The sequence below is a fragment of the Oncorhynchus tshawytscha genome, linkage group LG31 (assembly GCF_018296145.1).
Source record: "Oncorhynchus tshawytscha isolate Ot180627B linkage group LG31, Otsh_v2.0, whole genome shotgun sequence".
In the NCBI taxonomy this organism is placed as follows: domain Eukaryota; kingdom Metazoa; phylum Chordata; class Actinopteri; order Salmoniformes; family Salmonidae; genus Oncorhynchus; species Oncorhynchus tshawytscha.
Genome location: NC_056459.1, coordinates 14,650,201 through 14,671,443, shown reverse-complemented (window position 1 = coordinate 14,671,443; position 21,243 = coordinate 14,650,201). Strand labels below are relative to the sequence as shown.

The following is a 21,243-nucleotide window of genomic DNA, read 5'->3' as shown; positions in this document are numbered from 1 at the left end:
CGGCCCGCTAATTATTGGTTTGATAACAAACACCGTTGTTCAGTCATGTTACCTAGCTAGCTAACAACCTGGTACCTTGACAGTAGGTCTAGGCACATTTGATTAGCACAGGAAGAAAGGTAAAGGGTCTGCTACTCATGAGGTGTGCTTCAAAGGTGTGCTTCAAAAGGTGTGCTTCAAAAGGTGTGCTTCATATAGGTAGGCTTCATATAGGTAGGCTTCATATAGGTAGGCTTCATATAGGTAGGCTTCATATAGGTAGGCTTCATAGGCTTCATAAAGGTAGGCTTCATATAGGTAGTCTTCATAAAGACAGGCTTCATACAGTGCCTTGCAAAAGTATTCGGCCCCCTTGAACTTTGCGACCTTTTGCCACATTTCAGGCTTCAAACATAAAGATATAAAACTGTATTTTTTTGTGAAGAATCAACAACAAGTGGGACACAATCATGAAGTGGAACGACATTTATTGGATATTTCAAACTTTTTTAACAAATCAAAAACTGAAAAATTGGGTGTGCAAAATTATTCAGCCCCTTTACTTTCAGTGCAGCAAACTCTCTCCAGAAGTTCAGTGAGGATCTCTGAATGATCCAATGTTGACCTAAATGACTAATGATGATAAATACAATCCACCTGTGTGTAATCAAGTCTCCGTATATATGCACCTGCACTGTGATAGTCTCAGAGGTCCGTTAAAAGCGCAGAGAGCATCATGAAGAACAAGGAACACACCAGGCAGGTCCGAGATACTGTTGTGAAGAAGTTTAAAGCCGGATTTGGATACAAAAAGATTTCCCAAGCTTTAAACATCCCAAGGAGCACTGTGCAAGCGATAATATTGAAATGGAAGGAGTATCAGACCACTGCAAATCTACCAAGACCTGGCCGTCCCTCTAAACTTTCAGCTCATACAAGGAGAAGACTGATCAGAGATGCAGCCAAGAGGCCCATGATCACTCTGGATGAACTGCAGAGATCTACAGCTGAGGTGGGAGACTCTGTCCATAGGACAACAATCAGTCGTATATTGCACAAATCTGGCCTTTATGGAAGAGTGGCAAGAAGAAAGCCATTTCTTAAAGATATCCATAAAAAGTGTTGTTTAAAGTTTGCCACAAGCCACCTGGGAGACACACCAAACATGTGGAAGAAGGTGCTCTGGTCAGATGAAACCAAAATTGAACTTTTTGGCAACAATGCAAAACGTTATGTTTGGCGTAAAAGCAACACAGCTCATCACCCTGAACACCCTATCCCCACTGTCAAACATGGTGGTGGCAGCATCATGGTTTGGGCCTGCTTTTCTTCAGCAGGGACAGGGAAGATGGTTAAAATTGATGGGAAGATGGATGGAGCCAAATACAGGACCATTCTGGAAGAAAACCTGAGAAGACCTGAGACTGGGACGGAGATTTGTCTTCCAACAAGACAATGATCCAAAACATAAAGCAAAATCTACAATGGAATGGTTCAAAAATAAACATATCCAGGTGTTAGAATGGCCAAGTCAAAGTCCAGACCTGAATCCAATCGAGAATCTGTGGAAAGAACTGAAAACTGCTGTTCACAAATGCTCTCCATCCAACCTCACTGAGCTCGAGCTGTTTTGCAAGGAGGAATGGGAAGAAATTTCAGTCTCTCGATGTGCAAAACTGATAGAGACATACCCCAAGCGACTTACAGCTGTAATCGCAGCAAAAGGTGGCACTACAAAGTATTAACTTAAGGGGGCTGAATAATTTTGCACGCCCAATTTTTCAGTTTTTGATTTGTTAAAAAAGTTTGAAATATCCAATAAATGTCATTCCACTTCATGATTGTGTCCCACTTGTTGTTGATTCTTCACAAAAAAATACAGTTTTATATCTTTATGTTTGAAGCCTGAAATGTGGCAAAAGGTCGCAAAGTTCAAGGGGGCCGAATACTTTCGCAAGGCACTGTATAGGTAGGCTTCATAAAGGTAGGCTTCATATAGGAAGGCTTCATAAAGGTAGGTTTCATATAGGCAGGCTTCATATAGGTAGGCTTCATAAAGATAGGCTTCATATAGGAAGGCTTCATATAGGTAGGCTTCATAGGCTTCATAAAGGTAGGCTTCATATAGGAAGGCTTCATAAAGATAGGCTTCATATAGGAAGGCTTCCTAAAGGTAGGCTTCATATAGGAAGGCTTCATAAAGGTAGGCTTCATATAGGTAGGCTTCATAAAGGTAGGCTTCATATAGGAAGGCTTCATATAGGTAGGCTTCATATAGGTAGGCTTCATATAGGAAGGCTTCATAAAGATAGGCTTCATATAGGAAGGCTTCATAAAGATAGGTTTCATATAGGAAGGCTTCATAAAGATAGGCTTCATATAGGTAGGCTTCATATAGGAAGGCTTCATAAAGGTAGGCTTCATAAAGATAGGCTTCATATAGGAAGGCTTCATAAAGGTAGGCTTCATATAGGTAGGCTTCATAAAGGTAGGCTTCATAAAGATAGGCTTCATATAGGAAGGCTTCATATAGGTAGGCTTCATATAGGTAGGCTTCATATAGGAAGGCTTCATAAAGATAGGCTTCATATAGGAAGGCTTCATAAAGATAGGCTTCATATAGGTAGGCTTCATATAGGAAGGCTTCATAAAGGTAGGCTTCATAAAGATAGGCTTCATATAGGAAGGCTTCATAAAGATAGGCTTCATATAGGTAGGCTTCATGTAGGTAGGCTTCATAAAGATAGGCTTCATATAGGTAGGCTTCATGTAGGTAGGCTTCATAAAGATAGGCTTCATATAGGAAGGCTTCATATAGGTAGGCTTCATATAGGTAGGCTTCATAGGTAGGCTTCATATAGGTAGGCTTCATATAGGTAGGCTTCATAAAGATAGGCTTCATAAAGATAGGCTTCATGTAGGAAGGCTTCATGTAGGAAGGCTTCATAAAGATAGGCTTCATGTAGGAAGGCTTCATATAGGTAGGCTTCATATAGGTAGGCTTCATATAGGTAGGCTTCATGTAAGTATGCTTCATGTAGGTAGGCTTTATGTAGGTAGGCTTCATGTAGGTAGGCTTCATGTAGGTAGGCTTTATATAGGTAGGCTTTATATAGGTAGGCTTCATGTAGGTAGGCTTCATGTAGGTAGGCTTCATGTAGGTAGGCTTCATAAAGACCTAACTATATCAAAAATCTCTTTCTGGTGCTCTCTTACATTCTGTTTGTTGCCTAATGTTTCTAAAGTTGGGAGCAGTGTGCGTTTGGGAGGGAGAGTGGTGTGTGTTTTTGAAAGAGAGGGAGACAGAGAGTGTGTGTGTGTGTATTAACTGAAGAGTAGAAGGTTTCATGCCGTGGTTTCCCCTTGATGCAGCAGTGACATGCAGATCATTATGCGTGTCCACTCCTTCCTCTCATTCCTCCAGCCCAATCACAGGTAGGCCATTGCAAATATGAGCAAATGAGCCATTCTATGCAGTATTCTATTATACAGTGTGAAGTTTAAATTCAATATGTGTTGTGCTGAGTATTTCAGTGAATGTGTGAATATTAGTGACCGTTTTTTTTTGTTTAGCACGTGTGCATAACGTTTAGAGAACGGGAACAAGCGTTCAGCATGCTAGGCCACTGAATTTTCCCCCGTGGTATAACGATACTACTCAGTAACGTGATACTTGGCCCGGTATCGTATAGTCAGTAAAATGTTGGTATCGTGACAAGACTACTTGGAATAACAGATATTACATGGTCATAGTCAAACGTTTTTGTCAGTATTAGTTTAAAACCCTTAATGCATTTTCCCTCGATTTCATACTATCTAAAATCACCCCCTGGCTGCAGCCATCCATCAATGTCCTTTGGGAAAGCCAGCATTGTGCCTGCGGGTGTAATGGTGTGTGATGCTCAACCAAGCCAGTCATCTCATATGGTGGCTGGGCGAAAGTGAGCTTTGACCAGAAATCCTCTGGACTCGGGTACTCATCTGAGAGAGAGGACAGGGTTGGAGTTGATGCCTAACGGACCTCACTATCGAGGCCAATGTAATGCTTTTGGGAAAGTGGGAGGGAGAAGGAGAGAGACGGTGAGGAAGGAGAGAGGAGAAATGTAGAGTGAATACAGAGAAAGGGAGGGAGACAGAGAGAGAGAGAGAGAGAGAGCGAGCAGAGCGCCAACAGTATGAAATATTCACCACTGTCAGCAGCAGCAGTAGCAGCGAGGGACTGTTGCTACGCTGAGAGAGGCCATGCTCCCATCTACCCAGCACCATCCTCACTGTGTAACCCTGCTGGAATAACAACAGCTCAACTACAGCTCAGTGTCTGTCATACACCCACCATGTGTGTGTGTGTGTTCTCGTCCTACACACTTAAACGTGCAATTACAGCCTGCGATGCCTCGAGACAGAAAGGCAAGGAGTATGATGCTTTTCTAGCTATGCCATTTTGTGTGAGAGGCTGGGCATAAAGTCCCCAAACATATTTCATTGTTATATTAAAGCTATGATCTCACTTGAGTTGAAACCTTGTTCCCCAGACTCCTAACTCCAAGCTTGAGTAACTGTTTTAGCAGCTTAAAACGGCTCTAGTTCTCAGTGACTTTCTGAATGGTGTCTTTGGCAGAGACACTCTGAAATGGGCCTCGCACAAATCTGTCCCCTCTGAACTGAGGTTGCACGCCTTCTTTCCTCGCCCGCCTGTCTCTCTCTCTCCCGTCCTCTCTCTCCCTCTGTCACCCCTCTCCCTTTTTCTCCCTTCTCCCTCACCCCCCTGCTGTTTGTCTGCAGTGTGGTGATGTCACACACGGCGGGGGTTATTGCAGGTCGTCTTCTCCCAGCATGCAGTAGTGGGGCGCGCCCCCCTTGCTATGTTCCCTGCGTGTCTGTGGAAGTATTGTAGGACGCACAGCAGCATAGCTCAGCATAGCAAAACAGTGTGACTGTCTAGCCCCAGCAGCAACAGCCTTTTCCTTTAAAGTCACAATCCTGACTTTTTCAGCCCAATGTAAGCCTGCTATTTAGTTTGGTATAAAGCTGACGAATGAGAATGGCAATTAACATTCTCAAATATCCCAGAATGTGCCTTTTAATCCTCAGATGTGGGGCCTCATTTATCAACTGTGTACATTTCTTGAAAAAAATCTGGCATACATGGAGATTCTAGGATTGCTAGAACGTTGCTGTCGTCCCATTTAATGTCACAGCAGAAGCTCCCAGGGAAAGGAAATGACGGTCTTTGAAAGAGCCGGGCCCTTCTAAGGTCTGTCTTGAGGCAGTAGTGCCTTTTCAAGTCCCCATCGGTGACATTAAAAATCATAGCAAATGTTTTATTTAAGATGGACCTTTCGGGGAGAGAGAGTCTAATTAACGTTACCGGGAGAGAGAGTCTAATTAACGTTACCACTGTCACCCTGTCTGGGAGAGGGAAAAGAGAGAGAACAGGTAGCGTGTCATCACAGGAGCTACAGGCCTGCGTGAGAGAGAGGCTGAGAGAGAGGCTGAGAGAGAGGCTGAGAGAGGCTGAGAGAGAGGCTGAGAGGCTGAGAGAGTTAGAGGATGAGAGAGAGAGCTAGAGGCTGAGAGAGCTAGAGCTAGAGGCTGAGAGAGCTAGAGCTAGAGGCTGAGAGAGCGAGCTAGAGGCTGAGAGAGCGAGCTAGAGGCTGAGAGAGCGAGCTAGAGGCTGAGAGAGCGAGCTAGAGGCTGAGAGAGCGAGCTAGAGGCTGAGAGAGCGAGCTAGAGGCTGAGAGAGCGAGCTAGAGGCTGAGAAGAGGCTGAGAGAGCGAGCTAGAGGCTGAGAGAGAGAGGGCGAAGGGCTGAGCGAGCAGCTGAGAGCGAGAGAGGCTGAGTTAGAGATCGAGCGAGAGAGGATGAGTTAGAGATCGAGCGAGAGAGGCTGAGTTAGAGATCGAGCGAGAGAGGCTGAGTTAGAGATCGAGCGAGAGAGGCTGAGTTAGAGATCGAGCGAGAGAGGCTGAGTTAGAGATCGAGCGAGAGGCTGAGTTAGAGATCGAGCGAGAGGCTGAGTTAGAGATCGAGCGAGAGGCTGAGTTAGAGATCGAGCGAGAGGCTGAGTTAGAGATCGAGCGAGAGGCTGAGTTAGAGATCGAGCGAGAGGCTGAGTTAGAGATCGAGCGAGAGGCTGAGTTAGAGATCGAGCGAGAGGCTGAGTTAGAGATCGAGCGAGAGGCTGAGTTAGAGATCGAGCGAGAGGCTGAGTTAGAGATCGAGCGAGAGGCTGAGTTAGAGATCGAGCGAGAGGCTGAGTTAGAGATCGAGCGAGAGGCTGAGTTAGAGATCGAGCGAGAGGCTGAGTTAGAGATCGAGCGAGAGGCTGAGTTAGAGATCGAGCGAGAGGCTGAGTTAGAGATCGAGCGAGAGGCTGAGTTAGAGATCGAGCGAGAGGCTGAGTTAGAGATCGAGCGAGAGGCTGAGTTAGAGATCGAGCGAGAGGCTGAGGCAGAGATCGAGCGAGAGGCTGAGGCAGAGATCGAGCGAGAGGCTGAGGCAGAGATCGAGCGAGAGGCTGAGGCAGAGAGAGCGATCGAGCGAGCGAGAGGCTGAGGCAGAGCGAGCAAGCGAGAGGCAGAGAGCGAGAGGCAGAGAGCGAGAGGCAGAGAGCGAGAGGCAGAGAGCGAGAGGCAGAGAGCGAGAGGCAGAGAGCGAGAGGCAGAGAGCGAGAGGCAGAGAGCGAGAGGCAGAGAGCGAGAGGCAGAGAGCGAGAGGCAGAGGCGAGAGGCAGAGAGGCAGAGAGGCAGAGAGGCAGAGAGGCAGAGAGGCAGAGAGGCAGAGGCAGAGAGCGAGAGGCAGAGAGGCAGAGAGGCAGAGAGGCAGAGAGGCAGAGAGGCAGAGAGGCAGAGAGCCAGAGAGCCAGAGAGCCAGAGGCAGAGAAAGCACAGCCTCTCGCTCCATCTCTTACTCAGCCTCTCGCTCGATCTCTAACTCAGCCTCTCGCTCTCTTGTCATTATGGGTTGTTGTGTAGATGTTTTTTCATGGTTTGGGCTAGGCCTCTTAGTTCCAGTGAAGGGAAATCTTAACACTACAGCATACAATTACATTCTAAGCAACAATTTGGGGAAGGCCCTTTCCCGTTTGATCATGACAATTCCCCGTGCACAAAGCGAAGTCCATACAGAAATGGTATGTCGAGATCGGTATGGAAGAACTTGACTGGCCTGCACAGAACCCTGACCTCAACCCCACCGAACACATTTGGGATGAATAGGAACGCCTGACTGCGAGCCAGGCCTAATCCTCCCACATCAGTGCCCGACCTCACAAATGCTCTTGCGGCTGAATGTAAAGCATGTCCCCGCAGCAATGTCCCAACATCTAGTGGAAAGCCTTCCCAGAAGAGTTATTGCAGCAAAGGTGGGGACCAACTCCATATCAATTCCCATGATTTTGGAATGAGATGTTCGAGGAGCAGGTGTCCACATACCTTTGATCGTGTTGTGTATCTGCACTAACTATCTTGCACTGACCCTACACACACTCACTAGACTTTATATACACACTCACTAGACTTTATATACACACTCACTAGACTATATATACACACTCACTAGACTATATATACACACTCACTAGACTATATATACACACTCAATAGACTATATATACACACTCACTAGACTATATATACACACTCACTAGACTATATATACACCATCACTAGACTATATACACACTCACTAGACTATATATGCACACTCACTAGACTATATGCACACTCACTAGACTATATATACACACTCACTAGACTATATATACACACTCACTAGACTTTATATACACACTCACTAGACTATATATACACACTCACTAGACTGTATATACACCATCACTAGACTATATACACACTCACTAGACTATATATGCACACTCACTAGACTATATGCACACTCACTAGACTATATATACACACTCACTAGACTATATATACACACTCACTAGACTTTATATACACACTCACTAGACTATATATGCACACTCACTAGACTATATATACACACTCACTAGACTTTATATACACACTCACTAGACTATATATACACACTCACTAGACTATATGCACACTCACTAGACTATATATACACACTCACTAGACTATATATACACACTCACTAGACTTTATATACACACTCACTAGACTATATATACACACTCACTAGACTATATATGCACACTCACTAGACTATATGCACACTCACTAGACTATATATACACCATCACTAGACTTTATATACACACTCACTAGACTATATATGCACACTCACTAGACTATATATACACACTCACTAGACTTTATATACACACTCACTAGACTTTATATACACACTCACTAGACTTTATATACACACTCACTAGACTATATATACACACTCACTAGACTATATATACACACTCACTAGACTATATATACACACTCACTAGACTATATATACACACTCACTAGACTATATATACACACTCACTAGACTTTATATACACACTCACTAGACTATATATACACACTCACTAGACTTTATATGCACACTCACTAGACTATATATACACACTCACTAGACTATATATACACACTCACTAGACTATATATACACACTCACTAGACTATATATACACACTCACTAGACTTTATATACACACTCACTAGACTATATATACACACTCACTAGACTATATATACACACTCACTAGACTTTATATACACACTCAATAGACTTTATATACACACTCACTAGACTTTATATACACACTCACTAGACTATATATACACACTCACTAGACTATATATACACACTCACTAGACTATATATACACACTCACTAGACTATATATACACACTCACTAGACTATATATACACACTCACTAGACTATATATACACACTCACTAGACTTTATATACACACTCACTAGACTATATATACACACTCACTAGACTATATATACACACTCACTAGACTATATATACACACTCACTAGACTATATATACACACTCACTAGACTATATATACACACTCACTAGACTATATATACACACTCACTAGACTATATATACACACTCACTAGACTGTATATACACACTCACTAGACTATATATACACACTCACTAGACTGTATATACACACTCACTAGACTGTATATACACACTCACTAGACTATATATGCACACTCACTAGACTATATATACACACTCACTAGACTTTATATACACACTCACTAGACTTTATATACACACTCACTAGACTATATATACACACTCACTAGACTATATATACACACTCACTAGACTATATATACACACTCACTAGACTATATATACACACTCACTAGACTATATATACACACTCACTAGACTATATATACACACTCACTAGACTATATATACACACTCACTAGACTATATATACACACTCACTAGACTATATATACACACTCACTAGACTATATATACACACTCACTAGACTGTATATACACACTCACTAGACTTTATATGCACACTCACTAGACTATATACACACTCACTAGACTTTATATGCACACTCACTAGACTATATATACACACTCACTAGACTATATATACACACTCACTAGACTATATATACACACTCACTAGACTATATATACACACTCACTAGACTGTATATACACACTCACTAGACTTTATATGCACACTCACTAGACTATATACACACTCACTAGACTTTATATGCACACTCACTAGACTATATATACACACTCACTAGACTTTATATGCACACTCACTAGACTTTATATACACACTCACTAGACTTTATATACACACTCACTAGACTTTATATACACACTCACTAGACTATATATACACACTCACTAGACTATATATACACACTCACTAGACTATATATACACACTCACTAGACTATATATACACACTCACTAGACTATATATACACACTCACTAGACTGTATATACACACTCACTAGACTTTATATGCACACTCACTAGACTATATACACACTCACTAGACTTTATATGCACACTCACTAAACTATATACAGTGGGGCAAAAAAGTATTTAGTCTGCCACCAATTGTGCAAGTTCTCTCACTTTAAAAGATTAGAGAGGCCTGTAATTTATCATAAATTATAAACTGAGCAAAAATATAAACGCAACATGTAAAGTGTTGCATTTTTCTTGACATGAAATAAAAGATCACAGAAATTTTCCATAAGCAGAAAATAATTCTATCACATTTGCACAAAATTGTTTACATCCCTGTTAGTGAGCATTCATCATTTGCCAAGCTAGTCTATCCACCTGACAGATGTGGCATATCAAGAAGCTGATTAAACAGCATGATAATTACACAGGTGCACCTTGTGCTGGGGACATTAGAAGGCCACTCTAAAATATACAGTTTTGTCACATAACACCATGCCACAGATGTCTGAAGTTTTGAGGTAAAATGCAATTGGCATGCTGACTGCAGGAATGTTCAACAGCGCTGTTGCCAGAAAATGTAATGTTAATTTCTCGACCATAAGCTGCCTCCAACTTTGTTTTAGGAAATTTGGCAGTACATCCAACCGGCCTCACACCCGCAGACCACTTGCATCCACGCCAGCCCAGGACGCCATATCAGTCTTTTTCAGCTGTGGGATTGTTTGAGGAGAGGGAGGGTGGGTGCTGAGGAGTATTTCTGTCTCTAATAAAGCACGTTTGTGGGGAAAAGCTCATTCTGATTGGCTGGGCCTGACTTCGCAGTAGGTGGACCTGGCTCCCAATTGGGTGGGCCTATGTCCTCCCTGCCCAGTCATGTGAAATCCATAGATTAGGGCCTAATGAATGTATTTCTATTGTCTGATTTCCTTCTATGAACTGTAACTCAGTAACATCGTTTGACATTGTTGCATTTTATATTTTTGTTCAGTGTATGTCTATGAGTCGTACATAACAGTAACTTAAAGTATACAGGTTCCTGGCTACTTTAGTATGAGCTGAACCTGTCGATGAATTGCTTGAAAGCCCCAGGCATTGCCTCCTGATTTCCCTCAATCCTCACAGGCGCATAAGATGGCCACTCACCTACTCCATCTCTGTATACTGAAGTAAGTGCACGTATTTTCCAAGTCTGTTGTCACTTTTTGCTAGTCTCCCACCCACTTGACATTTTCTGGTGCAGTATTCTGGTTTACAGTGGATAAGATTAGGCTAGGATTTTCGCCCACAATATGCGGATGTCATTGCAGTTGACTACTTGTAAACATTCCTGCCCCCAAAACAATAAATAAATATATATATTCGTAATTCATTTGATATTCATTAGTTTGTATGCTGGCAGCACTTTCCATCACATTGGCAGGGCAGTACATCATCTACAGTGACAGTTGGCAGAATCTCCCTCTGTTTTATTGAATGCTACTCGTGTCAGGATGTATTGGAAGTCCCAGTCTCTCTTCCCTCTCTCCCCCTAGAGTCTCAGTCAGTTAAGAGGCCTCACAAAGGATGCTAAAACAGCCCACAGTCATCACCAGGGGTCCTCTACAGTACCACACCATAGGCTGCTGCTCTGGGTGGAAATGTAGGCGATTCTCTTCAAAATGAGCGGATGAACTGAAAAATAAGAGAGAGACATATTGGTGCCATTCAAAGTTTAAGACTGTTGAACCAGTTATGTAAGAATGAATGTGGAAGTATGAATGCAGAATTCATGAGTTGAATCAGGTTTTCCAGGTAAACAACAGGTGACCCTTTTGGTGACAGTAATAACATTCACGGATTTCTTGAAAAGGCTTAGGGTTGTCAGAGGAAAAGCGACCTGAACGAGGAACTGATGACGTAATCGTCCGGCCTTCAAAACGTGGTGCACCAAAGACAGTCTTGTGTGTCAAAGCGTACTCATCTGCCAACACTGCTGCTTGGGCCAATGTCACCACTTTCTGTTCATTTAAATGAACTACAAGTCTATCTGGGAGGTTGCTTTTAAAGTCCTCCAACAGCATCATCTCCCGAATATCAGCAAAGGTGTTAGCTTTGCTGGCTGAACACCAACGATTAAACAGAGACTCTTTGTCCCTAGCAAATTCAACAAATGTACGGTGAGACGTTTTTTTGTGGTTCCTGAAGCGCTGCCTATAAGCTTCAGGCACCAACTCATAAGCCCGCAACACGGTAGTTTTAACTGTATCGTAATGTAAACTGTCTTCCAGGGAGAGAGCAGCTCCTACTTCCTGGGCTTTCCCAGACAATTTACATTGTAACAGAAGCGGCCAAACCTCGAGTGGCCAATGCAGCGCAGCGGCCACACGCTCAAACGCAGAGAAATAAGAATCAACTTCCGACTCTCGGAATGGAGGGACTAAAGCTATGTTTTTACTCACATCGAAGTGGGCTTGATGATGAGCAGCTTGTGGAGTCGCACTGGAGCCAGCATCTAGCTCCAGTTGTCGGATCCTCACCTCCTTGTCAGCTTCTATTTTCCTAATTTCAAGTTCAAAATTCATCTGTGTCTCTTTATCTATTGCTCCATTTCTAACCGAGCCAGCCTCACCTTCAGCCTAGCAGTCCCATCTGAACGACCCGAAGCAGAAGATAAAGGATCGAATCGGGGCAATGTAAAGGGGGTACGAGGAACCCCTTCCTCCCGCCCTGTCCTCTGACTTGGCATCAGAAGGTCTACCCGTCTCCTCTCCTTGCAATGAGAGAATCCGTTCTCTCACTAAACCCTCCCTGACTAGCACCAACAGCTCAGCCTTTAGGGCTTTCTCAGGGAATACAAATCCATAATGGTCAGCTATAGCTTTAAGGTCTACTTTACGAAACCTCACCAAACAATCAATAGAGGGCGCTTCAAAAAACTTGGAGATGCAGCCATCTTATACAATGCAGTCTCCTGAACACACTAACTAAACAAGTCATCCAAACTCACAACCTACCATCACACCTCAATCACTAACCACAGAGAGAGCTCAGAGCAGCAGGGTCCGGTGGGTTTAATGGAAAAATCCCGGATGAGCCCCCATTATGTTACACACGCCTCTATGAAGAGGGAACGCAACACCCTGCTACAACTAAACTCTCCGTGAAGCGAAAAAGGTATGGACTGTAGGTGCAAGTAAGAATGACAACAGGCAGAATGTGGTACCGTTTACAAGGACTTTATTCCTTTACACGGTAATATGGGGAAAAGGGGCTGGACGGAACCAGAGAAAGAAAGTAAATCTCAAAGCCCCCCCCCCTCTCCTATCTTACCTGCCTACCCACTACTTACCTAATTTAGCACCACCTGGTGCCCTAACCAAAATACAAGGGGTGGTCCGCCCAGGTCTTACCTAGTGTGTCTTGACAGCGAATATGCTACGGGTATATGTATGCCCGCGGGCCTCTTGCCTAAGCACTCCCTAGGTGCCTTCCCCTTCCCCCCTGGGAACAAATGAAACAGAATATTAAACAATTTTAAACAAACTAAGAAACAAAAGGATGTCAAATAAGCTCTATCTGAGCAACAAACTCACAGAACATACCACTTTCCAACAAAATCAACCTCTAACAAAATCAATCTCAGCAATCCCTACCTCCAGCAAAATCTCTACCTCCAAAAAGATCCTCTACAAAAAGAGATCTCCCTCCTGAACAGAACACTGGCTTTTATATAACTTCAGAAGGAATGGGTAATTGGCAACAGCTGTGTCTTGACGAGGGGGCGGGGTCAGCTCTCCAATTAGCCCTGGAGTCGACCAATCAGCTGCTTGAGGGATTTCAGGAAGCCATTTCCTGAAATAAACACATGCAAATACACAATCTACAACACATAATCTGGGGAACGTAACACTTGGGTTGATTTACGTGGTCGCAGACTAAATAATATATTGACCTAAGTTTTAAATATTCCTTTATTCACCACTTTAGGCATAATTCAAGTTCCGTGTTCAGTTCTCTGTGTTTTTGGTGAAAGACGAAAGGGAAACGATGTTCTGTCATTTCTTCTGTTAAGCAGTCTGTCACTGTGCCCAGTAAATGTCAGGACGTATTGACTCTCCTCGATACCTGTGCAATGCAGTGGTTCATTACTCAACGTGAGCAGTAAAATAGAGGAGGCAGCGTTGACTTTATTTATAGGCCGGTTGTCAGCTCTGTGTCTGGCCTCCGCCTAGTCGGAGGGGTTGATACTGTATGGTCTGAAGGTTAGATGGAAAAATGCATATTCCACTGTAGTTATCTGTCTGACTGCATTTATAAACATCTAGTTAGTATGTGGAGAGGCAAATTGTGTGATCAGGCTATTTAATTGATGTGGGCCAATTTTAAATCTGTGAATTCTTCCTACGCTTATTCATTGAATTGCTTATTTCTCTGCTGACTGACATACTAGTTGACGGGAAACATTTAGAATTTCCTGTAATGTTTACTTGTTTAATCACCTGCTCTCTCAACTCTCCAAGCGAAAGTAAGTCTAATCGATTCCCCACAGGATTTGAACTGGAGTTGAAAAGCAGCTGTATTATGTGTTGTTGGGGGGGTCGCAGATAGAACGCAGAGTTGAAAGAAAGACTGTTGGAGAGAGGCGGGGAACGGAGAGAGACGGGGAACGGAGAGAGGCGGGGAACGGAGAGAGACGGGGAACGGAGAGAGAGCGGGGAACGGAGAGAGACGGGGAACGGAGAGAGACGGGGAACGGAGAGAGACGGGGAACGGAGAGAGGCGGGGAACGGAGAGAGACGGGGAACGGAGAGAGGCGGGGAACGGAGAGGCGGGGAACAGAGAGACGGGGAACAGAGAGAGGCGGGGAGGGGAGAGAGAGGGGGAACGGAGAGAGGCGGGGAACGGAGAGAGAGAGGGGAGACGGAGAGAGAGACGGGGAACGGAGAGAGACGGAGAGGGAGAGAGACGGGGAATGGAGAGAGACGGGGAATGGAGAGAGACGGGGAATGGAGAGAGACGGGGAACGGAGAGAGACTGGGAACAGAGAGAGACTGGGAACAGAGAGAGACTGGGAACAGAGAGAGACGGGGAACAGAGAGAGACGGGGAACAGAGAGAGACGGGGAACAGAGAGAGACGGGGAACAGAGAGAGACGGGGAACAGAGAGAGACGGGGAACAGAGAGAGACGGAGGGGGAGAGAGACGGGGAACGGAGAGAGGCGGGGAACGGAGAGAGGGGGGAAGGGAGAGAGGCGGGGAATGGAGAGAGACTGGGAACAGAGAGAGACTGGGAACAGAGAGAGACTGGGAACAGAGAGAGACGGGGAACAGAGAGAGACGGGGAACAGAGAGAGACTGGGAACAGAGAGAGACGGGGAACAGAGAGAGACGGGGAACAGAGAGAGACGGGGAAACGAGACGGGGGGAGAGAGACGGGAGAGGAGAGAGGGGAACGGGAGAGAGACGGGGAACGGGAGAGAGGCGGGGAACGGAGAGAGGCGGGGAACGGAGAGAGGCGGGGAACGGAGAGGCGGGGAACGGGAGAGGCGGGGAACGGAGAGAGGCGGGGAACGGAGAGAGGCGGGGAACGGGAGAGAGACGGGGAACAGAGAGAGACGGGGAACAGAGGGGAACGGGGAAGAGAGACTGGAGAGGGAACAGAGAGAGACGGGGAACAGAGAGAGACGGGGAACAGAGAGAGACGGGGAACAGAGAGAGACGGGGAACAGAGAGAGACGGGGAACAGAGAGAGACGGGGAACGGAGAGAGACGGGGAACAGAGAGAGACGGGGAACAGAGAGAAACGGGGAACAGAGAGAGACGGGGAACAGATGAGACGGGGACAGAGAGAGACGGGGAACAGAGAGAGACGGGGAACAGAGAGAGACGGGGAACGGAGAGAGACGGAGGGGGAGAGAGACGGGGAACGGAGAGAGACGGAGAGGGAGAGAGACGGGGAACGGAGAGAGACGGGGAACGGAGAGAGACGGAGAGGGAGAGAGACGGGGAACGGAGAGAGACGGGGAACGGAGAGAGACGGGGAACAGAGAGAGACGGGGAACAGAGAGAGACGGGAACAGAGAGAGACGGGGAACAGAGAGAGACGGGGAACAGCGAGACGGAGGGGGAGAGACGGGGACGGGAGAACGGGGGGAGAGAGGCGGGGGGAGACGGGGGAGAGAGGCGGGGGGGAACGGGGGAGAGAGAGACGGGAGAGACGGGGAACAGAGAGAGACGGGGAACAGAAGAGACTGGGAACAGAGAGAGACTGGGAACAGAGAGAGACTGGGAACAGAGAGAGACGGGGAACAGAGAGAGACGGGGAACAGAGAGAGACGGGGAACAGAGAGAGACGGGGAACAGAGAGAGACGGGGAACAGAGACGGAGGGGGAGAGAGACAGGGAACGGAGAGAGGCGGGGAACGGAGAGAGAGGGAAGGGAGAGAGACGGGGAAGAGAGAGACGGAGAGGAGAGAGAGACGGGGAATGGAGAGAGACTGGGAAAGAGAGAGACTGGGAACGGGGAAGAGAGAGACTGGGAACAGAGAGACTGGGACAGAGAGAGACTGGGAACAGAGAGAGACGGGGAACAGAGAGAGACGGGGAACAGAGAGAGACGGGGAACAGAGAGAGACGGGGAACAGAGAGAGACGGGGAACAGAGAGAGACGGGGAACAGAGAGAGACGGACGGGGGAGAGAGACGGGGAACAGAGAGAGCGGGGAACAGGAGAGACGGGGAGAGACGGAGGGGGAGAGAGACAGGGAACGGAGAGGCGGGGAACGGGAGAAGGGAGAGGAGAGAGACGGGGAATGGAGAGAGACGGGGAACGGAGAGAGAGGGAGAGGGAGAGAGACGGGGAACGGAGAGAGACTGGAGAGGGAGAGAGATGGGGGGAGAGACTGGAGAGGGAGAGAGACGGGGAACTGAGACTGAGGGGGAGAGAGACGGGGAACGTAGAGAGAGACGGAGAGGGAGAGAGACGGAGGGGGAGAGAGACGGGGAACAGAGAGAGACGGGGAACAGAGAGAGACGGGGAACAGAGAGAGACGGGGAACGGAGACGGGGAACAGAGAGAGACGGGGAACAGAGAGAGACGGGGAACAGAGAGAGACGGGGAACAGAGAGAGACGGGGAACAGAGAGAGACGGGGAACAGCGAGACGGAGGGGGAGAGAGACAGGGAACAGAGAGAGACGGAACAGAGAGACGGAGGGGGAGAGAGACAGGGAACAGAGAGAGACAGGGAACAGAGACGGAGAGAGAGTGGTAGTCAGAGAGCTGTTTGTGTAATGCTGCAGTGAGCTCTTCAAAAATACTGTTTTACCTCACATCATCCCAAATCAATACAGAGTTTTGTTCGTCTGGGTCTGTCCTTCAACTTGCCATGTTTTACTCTTAGACTGCGTTTACTTGGGCTTCCAAATACAATTTACTAAATTGAAATGTATCGACAGACAGACTCCATGCAGGTTTAGGAATCATTTGAAATTGTCCATGACAGGCAGGGAGGCAGACGAGTAGGCAGGGTAGGGGATTGAAAGACTGGTACGTAGACAGGTAGGCAACAATACTCAAATCCTTCCGTGTCCTTTTCTACTTGGTCGGTTTCATAAACTGCATGCAGCATTTCTCTGCTTGTTAAACCATGATCACTAAAGCCACTTCCCAACACTGCAAACACACAACACTGAATGTGACTCGACTCCTAATAAACAGAGGGCTTTTAACATCCCTTTAAGACCTTCATTTGGTCAGCTTTTTACGTGACAGGAATGTGCTTAGTAACAACAGGATGCTCAATACACATTTTTATGTAAAGGCCATGTCAGTGTTTTCAATAATGGCACTATTAACTCTGAGAGATGTTTTATCACGGTGATGTTCTGTTTCCTGTCACTGGAACTGCTCTGCTCTTCAGTCTGTCAGATCAGAACTACAGAAGGACATGTTTGCCTGGGCGCCCTGACTCTGGATCAAAGTACGTTCTGTCTGTGCTGCTCTGTTGCTCAGGATAATACTGTGGTATTTTGTGGCTGTCCAAGCAGGGGTATGTAGTGGGGAACTGAGAAGTAGCCTATCTAGGAGCTTGACTGAAGTGTATATCACTCTCTCTCTCAGCCCCCATGTGGCGTGAGGCCCAGCCAACAGAGTAACTCATAGAGACATTTTTGTTTGCAACTAAAGCAGCGAGGCTGAGAGTGATGATACAGCACGGCCATAAACATCTTTATTGATCCAGCTATAAAACTCACACTGTAGGATGGGGAGAAGGGACAGGGCTGGGCTGGAGTTGTGTTATTTGTGTTATTATGCTCAATTAAATTGGCAGGGCCGTGTAATCTTGCTTAGACTAGGAGCAATAGTTATAGCGAGAGAGGTTACTTCAAATGGTGAGGGAGAAACTGGCTCTATCAAAAGGGTGCCAAGTAATATGTGCTTTACACCCTATAGTGACACTGTGTGAAAACGCTCTTTGAAGAAATGGTTTTTGCTTGTTACTTCAAATGGTCAGACTGACCATCTGTAATGTGCTCTACGTTTCTAACCCGAATCCCTTCTTTCCCCGGTCCACAGAGAAGAAGGAGGTGACTCAGAGTCTGGAGAACTACACGTCTAAATGTCCTGGAGGAATGGAGGTTCTCACCCTGCCTGATGGACTCAAACTGCCCCCAGTACCGTTAAGCAAGCTACCCATCGTCAGGTACGTCAGTCAGTCAATCGGATTTTTAAAGCCCTTTTTCAGCAACAGTTGTCAGGTAAGTCAGTCAAAGGTGGTGAGGGGTCTCTGGGTCGTGTTTATTAAGAACGAATGGATGAAAACGCTCTGAAACTGAGAGAAATGGGGAGGTAAAATCTGACCTTGTCCAATAAGAAACGTCTGTTTTCGTGTTCCATTGCAAAACGTTTTGCTACGGTGTGCCCTAATGAACACAACCCTGGTGTATAAACTGTCATTCTGATTTGATGTAATCAATGTACCAATGAGCTCATCATTGTTACCACACTGTTCTAACATTGAGTAGCTACTACTCTGAGTGGCCTGATTAGTCAATAGAAAATATTTCTTCCCACTCAACAAAGTCAGGTCATTCTGACGATGGTGTAATGATTGAAATGTAGCTCTTCTCTTCCCTCCTGGTCAGAACAGAGTTATAGCTGTTTGAGAGCTAAGTGAACATTTTACATGACACTCTGATTTACAGAAGCGTCTACTTGTAAATGTATTTATGGTGAAATTTGGCTCGTTTACGTTTCAGTAAAAGTCAGTCATATAGCAGAAATGACACCACTGTTCAATAGGCCTGGTTTGACTAATCTGGGGCTCTGTTGAATAGGTTTGACTAATCTGGGGCTCTGTTGAATAGGCTTGGCTTGTCTGGGGCTCTGTTGAATAGGCTTGGCTAGTCTGGAGGCTCTGTTGAATAGGCTTGGCTAGTCTGGGGCTCTGTTGAATAGGTTTGACTAATCTGGGGCTCTGTGGAATAGGCTTGGCTAGTCTGGGGCTCTGTTGAATAGGTTTGGCTAGTCTGGAGGCTCTGTTGAATAGGCTTGGCTAGTCTGGGGCTCTGTTGAATAGGTTTGACTAATCTGGGGCTCTGTTGAATAGGCTTGGCTAGTCTGGAGGCTCTGTTGAATAGGCTTGGCTAGTCTGGGGCTCTGTTGAATAGGCTTGGCTAGTCTGGGGCTCTGTTGAATAGGCTTGGCTTGTCTGGGGCTCTGTTGAATAGGCTTGGCTAGTCTGGGGCTCTGTTGAATAGGCTTGGCTAGTCTGGGGCTCTGTTGAATAGGCTTGGCTTGTCTGGGGCTCTGTTGAATAGGCTTGGCTAGTCTGGGGCTCTGTTGAATAGGCTTGGCTTGTCTGGGGCTCTGTTGAATAGGCTTGGCTAGTCTGGAGGCTCTGTTGAATAGGTTTGGCTAATCTGGGGCTCTGTTGAATAGGCTAATCTGGGGGCTCTGTTGAATAGGCTTGGCTAATCTGGGGCTCTGTTGAATAGGCTAATCTGGGGCTCTGTGGAATAGGCTTGGCTAATCTGGGGCTCTGTTGAATAGGCTAATCTGGGGCTCTGTTGAATAGGCTTGGTCTGGAGACTGTTGAATAGGCTAATCTGGGACTCTGTTGAATAGGCTTGTCTGGAGACTCTGTTGAATAGGCTTGTCTGGAGACTGTTGAATAGGCTTGTCTGGAGACTGTTGAATAGGCTAGTCTGGAGACTCTGTTGAATAGGCTTGTCTGGAGACTGTTGAATAGGCTTGTCTGGAGACTGTTGAATAGGCTAGTCTGGAGACTCTGTTGAATAGGCTTGTCTGGAGACTCTGTTGAATAGGCTTGTCTGGAGACTCTGTTGAATAGGCTTGTCTGGAGACTCTGTTGAATAGGCTTGCCTGGAGACTCTGTTGAATAGGCTTGTCTGGAGACTCTGTTGAATAGGCTTGTCTGGAGACTCTGTTGAATAGGCTTGTCTGGAGGCTCTGTTGAATAGGCTAGTCCGGAGGCTCTGTTGAATAGGCTTGTCTGGAGGCTCTGTTGAATAGGCTTGTCTGGAGGCTCTGTTGAATAGGCTTGTCTGGAGGCTCTGTTGAATAGGCTTGTCTGGAGGCTCTGTTGAATAGGCTTGTCTGGAGGCTCTGTTGAATAGGCTTGGCTTGTCTGGAGGCTCTGTTGAATAGGCTTGTCTGGAGACTCTGTTGAATAGGCTTGTCTGGAGACTCTGTTGAATAGGCTTGTCTGGAGGCTCTGTTGAATAGGCTTGTCTGGAGGCTCTGTTGAATAGGCTTGTCTGGAGACTCTGTTGAATAGGCTTGTCTGGAGACTCTGTTGAATAGGCTTGTCTGGAGGCTCTGTTGAATAGGCTTGTCTGGAGGCTCTGTTGAATAGGCTTGTCTGGAGGCTCTGTTGAAATAGGCTTGTCTGGAGACTCTGTTGAATAGGCTTGTCTGGAGGCTCTGTTGAATAGGCTAGTCTGGAAACTCTGTTGAATAGGCTTGTCTGGAGACTCTGTTGAATAGGCTTGTCTGGAGACTCTGTTGAATAGGCTTGGCTTGTCTGGAGACTCTGTTGAATAGGCTTGGCTTGTCTGGAGACTCTGTTGAATAGGCTTGGCTTGTCTGGAGGCTCTGTTGAATAGGCTTGTCTGGAGGCTCTGTTGAAATAGGCTTGTCTGGAGACTCTGTTGAATAGGCTTGTCTGGAGACTCTGTTGAATAGGCTTGTCTGGAGGCTCTGTTGAATAGGCTTGTCTGGAGGCTCTGTTGAATAGGCTTGTCTGGAGACTCTGTTGAATAGGCTTGTCTGGAGGCTCTGGTGAATAATTATTTTTTCAACTACATGTTTAGAGGTCCATTCATTGCTTTTGAAAAGAGT

General features: G+C 46.0%; 1 protein-coding gene across 3 annotated transcripts in view; it reads left to right on the top strand.

Annotated features, from left to right (window-relative positions):
• The window catches only part of LOC112229318 (trafficking protein particle complex subunit 9-like), a 319,826-nt gene that overhangs the window by 26,355 nt on the left and 272,228 nt on the right, over positions 1-21,243 (top strand). For all 3 annotated transcript variants that reach the window (XR_006080512.1, XM_042310185.1, XM_042310184.1), the window contains one exon: positions 18,457-18,583. Coding sequence is in view for 2 of the 3 variants with exons in the window: in XM_042310185.1 (XP_042166119.1) it covers positions 18,457-18,583 (127 nt within the window). In the remaining variant the exon portion in view is untranslated. The remainder of the gene's footprint in view (positions 1-18,456; positions 18,584-21,243) is intronic.